We start from the raw sequence: 8,485 nt of genomic DNA on the forward strand, positions 1-8,485 counted from the left end.
TTTCATCCTAACTTCCGAGTGGATATTTGCCAGCGTTAAAAATATGGGGTGCATTTCAAGCCCCCCAGTCCCTCTTGTAACCACAGTCTTATCAGAAGCCCCAATCATCCCAAGTAAAGTTGCTCCAAACGGGAGTTCAGCCTGTTGGATCCATCAACAAGTGCCAATGGCTATGCTATGTTGCGCACCTGGCATTCCCAGGCATACTCTGCCGTCATAAATTCACTGTACTCCTTCTCCACCTTATTATAATCTACAAACACGTTTTTGGGATCCAAATCAATGTGGTTGGCGAACACCGGGTTTGCAAATAAGTGCCATGCAACTTCTAAGCTGTCCCTCCAAAGAAGGATCATTGGCTTGGCAGTTTTGTATCCTTCAACTTTTATTTCTTGCAATTGCCACCGGGAGCCGCTAGGCAATGATTCGATCCAGGAAAACAGAGTATGCACTGAGGAGAAGGAGGGATTGCCATCCTGAACCTAATATGCATGCACTACAGTTATGTATGCTTTAATATAATTGTTCACAGAAAGAACTCACCCATTTGAGCTTCAGAAAATGATCGATCTGACTTCTGTTCATGTTCTCACAGAGGAACTTGACAAAGTCCCACTCATCTCAATCTTTGAAGGGATAGTATATGTTTTTCTTTCGATACTTTGCCAGATTGTCCTTTCGTATTTGCTGGATGATGTTATCAGCATTGCCAAATGTCATACCTGAAGTGCCGTGGTACTGAAATCCTGAGTGATCTTGTAATCGTCCACTATTATTGAAATTGATTAAGCAGTGAGTCAATGGATTGTTCAAATGGTTCAGAACTTCTTCCCAAGTCCCAAAATCCTTTTGTGGGCAGTCTGCAGATGGACACGAAGGCATTTCTAGTGACACCTTGGAAAAAACAGTCAAGGCTGTCTGGGTACTACAAGACTGTAGATGCACTGGTAGCAAGCCTGAGTGCGTCATCCACCATTCTGCTAAGTCCTTCAAGCTCCGAAAGTAAGCCACAGTGTCTTTTACTATCAACTTCCACTCAGGCTACCTAATATTCTTTGAAAGTCAACTCTTTTACAATGCTACATGATACTAGGTCTCGTCCTCTTCCCCCCAGTTCAGACATTCCTCCTCCACCTAGCTCTCCTGGGGCAGATCTAACTGTGAAATCATCACCTTCTCGTCCTTGCAGCCCCCATAGCTTGCTCCAGCATGCCCCGCAATCATATTCCTCAAATACTTCTACATGGACTCCAGCTGCCCCATCCAGCTCTCAGATGTTTGTGCCACCGGCAACGTCCAACCCCATTAATTTCTATGACCCTCAAATTGGCTACAAAGATTATGAGCTTGATGATGAGCATCTGGATTTTTACAAGCCAGAACCCTTGGAACCCTTTCCAGAGGAACTTGAGGACAATTATACTGAATATAATAGCAGTTGGTACCCGCCATCACAGGCCCTTCTCACTAACGAGCCTAGCTCCTTTGCTAGCGGCTCGTCCTACCATTTTCCACCACCCCCTCAGCATCAACCACCACCCCTTTCAATTCAACCACTGCCTTCCTCTCAGCATCAACCGCCGCCACCTTCGCTTCAACCACCTTTTTCCTTCCAGTACCAACTACTGTCTTCCTCCCAGCATCAACCACCACAACCACTTTCATTTCAGCCCTCTCAATATCAACCAACAGTGTTGTCTCATCCACCAGCGTCATCTCATCCAGATTTTCAAGCTGGATCCTCATCTCAACCCCACCTGGAGAAGAGAAGAGGTGAGCGTCAAAGTGAAAGAGGCGGCTATGTACACTGTGTAATAATGGTTTGTCCAGCTTGTAAATCATCCCTGATGATGTGTTAACAACATTCTAGGGAATGGGTGAACCTCACAACCTAACTGCAGAATTTTGTGAAAAGAATCCTCCCGCTCGATTACCTTCCATGTCCATATCTTCAGACAATGTGGGTTTGGATCATCGTAATCCAAGCCCGGCTACTCGTAAAGGAAAATGCAGGAGGGTTGACCACAGCAAAGTGACGAGGATACCTGTGGACATCTTAGAAGATATCAAGACTGACTTTTCTCTATATATGCTCAAGACAGATGTTATGCCCGAGGAACATGACACTGTAGCTGAGGCTGTGGTGGACAAGATACTATCTCAACAAAACATTCCTCGTAAGCAGCCTGTCAGTTCATTCTTATTCTCACTAACTGACTCTATTCTTTCTTAACTAGGACCAAGAGGCACAAAGACCGCCCCAGACGACATGAAAAAAGTGAGTACATTCAGCTCATAACTATACATACTATCTGATGTGTGTGCGCAGATCCTGGGCATGATGACGGTGTCATGCACCAAAGTTGATTGGTAGCATGGACAGGTGTTAATAACGAAGCGAATATTCGAAAAGACTCGCCTTTGCGCCACACAGGCACAGTGCCACGTGGAATAGTCATTAATATTGCCTTTTTCGAACTTGTGGCTGATCAGCATCACCTCTATTAGGCAATCCAGTCACGCTCACCTTTGCTTTTCCATTCGGTACTTTCGGCATTTCGGCATTTCAGCAAATTTTTGCGTCGCCACTGGCTACACATTGCATTGCGCCCTTGCTTTTGTCGTTTCCCTTACTCCCCTTCCTTTGCCTAGCCCCACCATGGGCCCCTTCCTCTCCTTTTTATTCTCACCTGACGGTCGTTTCTGGATCCCCATTCTAATCCACTTTTTTGTCACCTCCACCCTCCTCCTCCTCATCTTATTTGCACCCCCACTATTTCTGATGTCACCACTTCCTATCCGCTTCCGTCGCCGATCCGTTGACTACCACGTGCCACTGCTGATATCAGCAAAGCCCCGGTGGCTGGTTCAAATAGGGCAACAGGTCCATCTTCATGACGTCGATCTACCATCATATACTATCAAAACATCGGTCGCTCGTCTTGCCTGGTTGGAGCATGGGTGGGTAATTTTTGAGCTGGAGAAGGTTCATCCCCTTGCATCGCCTATGTTCATTGCTGTCCCATTCACTTGGGTACACTTATCTTTTGTCCATTGTCTTCGCTACAGCTACACCTACCACACGCTGCCTGGGACTCACTTGTTCCAAATTGGAACTACTCCTCTCCCTCCCTCGTTTGATCAGGTGGTCCAACACAACCAGTCCATTGGTAAGGCCATGGAACTGTTGGATTTGGACTAGGTGGTGGACCGGTGGCTCCAGTTTCTTTTTCTTCAGCAGAACATTCATTTACAGTGCGATTATTTTTGATTTTTGAATCATTTTTATGGACACATATTTTTTTAGAATGCCTGACTGACAATAAAGGAACTGTGTTGATACTGATAGTGTTTTGCCTTGCCCTTTTTTTACTGCATCTTCCCATGACATCATGATTTTCCTGCTCTCTTTTTGCTATTGGACTTTACTTTATGGCTGTACAAACCTGTGACATTACTCACAGCATTCATTGTTCTATCCCTTTCTTTTCCTTTTTTTGACAATCTTATCCTGTACTACCTACACAGGATTTGTCAGCGTACATTCCTTCCTTCATGTTCTTTCTCATTCTTTTTGCACAGCTATACTGTGCATAGCCTACTTTTCTTTCACTATATAAACCCCTGTATTTTACCTTGTAAAAAAAAAGGAACTCAAATCCAGACTTCTTCTCTACTCTCAAGTTCACTACTCACTACTACTTGTGATCCAGTGTGGTCACAACACTTCCCACTGCTACCACTGTCAACTGCTGTCATCGTCACTTGTCACTTTTGAAAGTGATTGTCATCCCTTTCGATTAGAGTCCTTCTGAGCACTACAGTCTGTGCGTCAGGAGCCTGCTATCACTGGGAACCTTGTCACCTCGTCATCCTCGTTGTTCTCAAACCTACCTTGTGCTACAATTAGCAAGGTAGTGCTCATGTATACTTGTCACTAAGCCCCTATCTTCTATAAATTCAACTATCCCTCCTCCTCAAAACCCACACTCATACATCTCTGGGTTTTACTTTGAAGGATTGTTATACGTACCACCCCACAAACAACCAGACCACTCCACTGTTCTAGGAGGCAAAGCCCATAAACAAGTTCCCTGGAATCTGGGAGGATTGTGTGTTAGTTTGTTTTTGTGTGTGTTTTTTTCTAACAACAGTTCTTATCATCGACAGCGTGCAACAGGATCAGACATCATTGTGAGCGGGAGAAACAAGAATTATAGGCAAGGGAGTGAGGGAAATGTATGGTTTTATTGTATTCCATTAGAATTTTGAGAAAAGGAATTCTATGCTACAAAAGAATTGGAACTTGTTTACAGATATGATCGAACAAAGCTATGTAATTTAGTTATTTATTACAAAACAAATTCTGGGATAACACTTTCGTCCTCTTCCGCGTTCTCTTGTGTTGTGTTGCTACAATAGAGTAAAGATAGTCTCATGAATTCAAGGTGGGTCCAATACACCACCCAGCGGTTGAGAGCCTTCTGTCTTTCATCTGTCTTTATTTTATAATGTACAATGTTGACTTCCATCAGGACAAGATCTCCTATTTTCAAATCCAATGCGTGATATTGTAACATGTTTTTTTTGTCGCAAAAAGCATCCTGAGCATCATAGATAGTATCACACAATGTTGCCTGAGGGAGGTTAGTAAAATTGAAGGACAACAATAAGACTTACTGACGGGCAAATTTTGTCCTCTGACAAGTCTACTTTGCCATTTTATTGCTTTGATGTCTTTTAGTCCTTTGTCAACAAGATCTAAGGGCAAGCAGAAATATAGGACGCCAAAATCAGACATATGGACAAAATTCAAGTGCGAGACAAACCGTCCATCGCAGAAAGATTGAATAATATTGTTGTGACTTTGTCTGCTGTCTCTGATGAGAGGGGAACTACACCAACAGTAGCTTTCCTATCCGGTTCATTGTCGTAAGTAAACCATACTTTCAAAATGTGGCCTACAATCTACACGGTTGCTGGTTGTCCAGTTAGCGGGTTGCATATTCTTGTGCTGTGGTTGTTGACAGCGCGTTCTGGGCCCCAAGTGAAGTGCCTTGGTAATTTGGAAATGGAGTAGATATTGACTGCATCGCTGGCAAAATTGACGAAGTGATGGATTCGACTGAAGAAAGAACAGTGAGACAACACATTTCATGTCTTTTTTTTGTACTTACATTTGAAAGTCCTCAGTATAGTGAGCAATTTCTGATATATCAATAGCATTCAAGATTGGCTGGGGCATAGCAGCCCCTATTGAAGACGCACAGATTGCCACTTTCATTGATGAGTGTTTTGGTTGCTAACAACAAAATGAGTATGGCAAAAAAAAGGAAGAACACAGCAATACCAAAGCCAGCATTTTAGTCTTTGGCAGTTGGAGGAGGAGTTGGTGAGACTTATCGGGTGTTTTGGAAACATCTGCAGCAGGCATAATTGATAGTTGCCTTCTGTAAAGTGATGTCAGAAGGCTCGCACAAAGATGGCAAGTAATAAGTTACTCACTGGTAAAGTTTGAGAGGGTTTCTTGTGACCCCTGTCAATGCCTTTGCCTTTGTCCAAAGTACAAGCATGGTCTAAAGCGGGCAAGGAAACATCTGTTGGGGAAGGGACATTTGTGTTGTTGTCATTGGTATTCTTGATATCAGTTTCTACACTAAAGCTCTATCAGTAGAGAGTAAAATATAAAGGAAAAGGTGACTTGCCAAGGCCGTTAAACAGGTTTTTTGGTCTGGCCTGTAATAGAAGCCAGAGATCTTTTAGTAGTCATAGTGGGAAAGTTGAATAAAGGTTTTGATGGCAGTTGAGACAAGGTATTTATGTGCAAACATGGCAAGTGACTAAACTGTCAGCGTCATAATTTACATCAGAGCAAATAAATAGAGCCTCAAGACTTAGGAGTACCATATGAATTAATTGTATTGTCCTAAAGTCAATCAAAAATCAGAGAATGATCGAATATCAAAAATTCTAATTGTAATGAAACATGCCATTGAATGTGGTGATCATGTGAGGATATGATTGCTTGGATGTTTTATAGCAGAAGTAATTTATTGGGCATTTTGTATAATGCCATGTCTTTTATGTTAATCATTTTACTTCGGCAAATGTGTGGCAATGTCAAGAGTTTGTCTAACTTTGGTACGTTTCACAGACATAGTCGCATCGTGAGCGCTACATTTCTTTGGTTGGTTATTGGACTAGAAAAAGCAATAGATGAATGTATTTATTTAGGAGCAATTAGAGAGGACTTACTGACCTTGCTGCAACGCTCTCTTGTAATTGGATAATATGAGTGAAGGTTGGGAAAACTTTCACCGTTTTTTGTCCGGAGGCACCACATTTTACAACAATATTAAATTCTACACCTACTTCAACGAACTCTCCAGGCGACAGAAGAAGGTGTTTTATCACTGTCAGTTGATTGGTAGCATTATATTTTGCGACAAGCAATTTGTCATTGGTGTTCTATTCTGCGCTAATCCGCTCATAATAATGGTTAGGATTGTCTGGTGCTGCTAAGAAATCTGGTGGTCCATCGCAGTTTTCCTGCCTCTTTGGAGCCAGTCAGCGCGGTAGATTGAGACAAGGAAGAAATTACCTTTTTGAACACTGTTCTTTGCATGTAGAGATTTTGATGAATGTTTGGCATGGATTGAAGCTGCGAGCCAGGGGCAAGCGTTTTGCTAACCAATTTGCGGATCACGCTTAAAGAAGAAATCATAGCTAGCCACGGTTTGCAATGACCTGAACAAGTCAGAACTAATGACTGACACGCAGTTCAAATTATTTCATCATTTCTATAATAGATAATGTCAACGCTGAAATTTAGACAAAGATAGTGTTAATACCCGTTCCAGTTGCCTAAAGTAGCCAATTGTGACGTCTTGATAAAACCATGCAGGCAAATAGACACGGGGTAAACTTCTCCTTCAACTTTTGGAGAGGGCAAAGAGTAGACTAATTGATATCCTCGAGTGGAGTCTACACAATTCTCGCCTTGTATGATATGCGCCCATTCCAGCATTTTGTCTAAGGTGTGAGGAACAATTTGCCACTTTTGAAGCTCTGCGGCTCTCACAGCAGGAGTTTCTTTATTTCCCAATGTGCACACCCAAAGATAGCACACAAGGATGTTGTCATTATCTAAGAAAATAGAAAGGGATTAAAGTACACATTGGACAAAAAAAGCTTACTTACTGGTCAAATATGACATGTTAGGGAGCTAAAGAAAAAGAAAAGAGTGCGCTTTCAGGTGGCAGAGGTAGAGTTTTATAGTGAATTATACTTAGCAAAGAAGCTTTGATAGGGACAATCACTCGCATTGAAATAATTGATAAATGATATGAATAAGACATTGAAATACATGAGGCCCAGATAATGTGGTTAGATGTGATGCACTTATACTAAGCAATAAAGCCCCGGGAATTGCATATTTCATGAATAAGGTGCAGAGCTAGATGGCGGCAACACAATAATGCGGCCAATACAAAAGAGCAACTCCACCGCAATCAAGACCTGAGTTTGAAAAAGTTCAAGGTCCACATTTCTGTCAGATCATGATAATTGATACTGTATAGCAATGGTATGTTGAATGCAAAAGCATTATGGCATGTTCTTTCACCATGATCAATACCCGTTTTCTGTTGCTCCTAAGGAAGTCTCAATGTCATTTGGTTTGTTGAAATAACATGCTCAACTTTGACAGTGTTACTGTCAGACGAAGATCAACATTGTATTGTATCAAGGGAACACAAGCATGAGTTCAGTACGTTACTTTAACTTACATCAACAGCTCCTTTATTTTCGCATAACAGAGGACGTCATCGGTCTTAAAGGAGGACATAAAAGAACACCAGAGTTCTGCAATATGAGGATATCTTTTCTAAGCAAGATGTCTGTACAGATTCATGGATCGTTTGCAGAGTACTACGATAGGGAAACCACAATGTGAACAAAAAATCTTTCATTTATCTATTCTGATAGACTGATAAAGCGTTAACTCAGGAAACTCAATACTCTTTTGAATTTTGCAAAACCATCATTAGCTCTGTATTCGCCAGAGTTGATGCCACCAGATGCAAATTAAGGGGGTTGGCATGATAATCATGATGACACCAAAACATCTTTTCTGTGCGATCATACTGGGGAGCAAACCATGCAGATGAATGTTATCGGTTATATCCATGACATGGACCTTTTCACTGCCGGTGAGGAGTATTTGCATTTGAAGTTGGTTATGGTACAACACATGTACTGCGGGAATGGCTTGCTAAAACTGCTTTCCCTCAAGGCAGTAAGTAAATATCAATGTTTTATTCATGACATTGAACCATTGTTTCAAAGTCTGGTCTGAGAGAGATGATGTGGTCAAGACGTTTGCGGTGAGTCAATCCAAGATACAAAGAGCTTCACTGACTATCAAGTTTGTAGAACAATTTTTCATTTGATTGTGAGGTCAATGATGGCACAAATATCTTACGGC

At 41.9% G+C, this 8,485-nt stretch overlaps 2 protein-coding genes across 2 annotated transcripts in view; both read right to left on the bottom strand.

Moving 5' to 3' along the window:
• SERLADRAFT_409682 (uncharacterized protein) overlaps positions 1-1,947 on the bottom strand; it is a gene marked incomplete at both ends in the record, with an annotated part of 2,196 nt that extends 249 nt beyond the window's left edge. The window contains 7 exons of the mRNA XM_007320500.1: positions 13-141; positions 189-482; positions 544-600; positions 723-769; positions 1,244-1,393; positions 1,506-1,757; positions 1,935-1,947. Of these exons, the coding sequence (XP_007320562.1) occupies positions 13-141; positions 189-482; positions 544-600; positions 723-769; positions 1,244-1,393; positions 1,506-1,757; positions 1,935-1,947 (942 nt within the window). The remainder of the gene's footprint in view (positions 1-12; positions 142-188; positions 483-543; positions 601-722; positions 770-1,243; positions 1,394-1,505; positions 1,758-1,934) is intronic.
• A 2,405-nt stretch (positions 1,948-4,352) lies between these two features.
• Positions 4,353-5,573, bottom strand: SERLADRAFT_409683 (uncharacterized protein; the record flags this gene model as incomplete). The annotated part of the gene is made up of 7 exons (XM_007320501.1): positions 4,353-4,546; positions 4,681-4,761; positions 4,830-4,968; positions 5,029-5,125; positions 5,178-5,302; positions 5,351-5,450; positions 5,506-5,573. The coding sequence occupies 7 exons, from the start codon at positions 5,571-5,573 to the stop codon at positions 4,353-4,355; spliced, it is 804 nt and encodes a 267-aa protein (XP_007320563.1).
• Positions 5,574-8,485: the final 2,912 nt, after the last annotated feature.

This window comes from Serpula lacrymans (genome assembly GCF_000218685.1).
Source record: "Serpula lacrymans var. lacrymans S7.9 unplaced genomic scaffold SERLAscaffold_9, whole genome shotgun sequence".
Lineage (NCBI taxonomy): Eukaryota > Fungi > Basidiomycota > Agaricomycetes > Boletales > Serpulaceae > Serpula > Serpula lacrymans.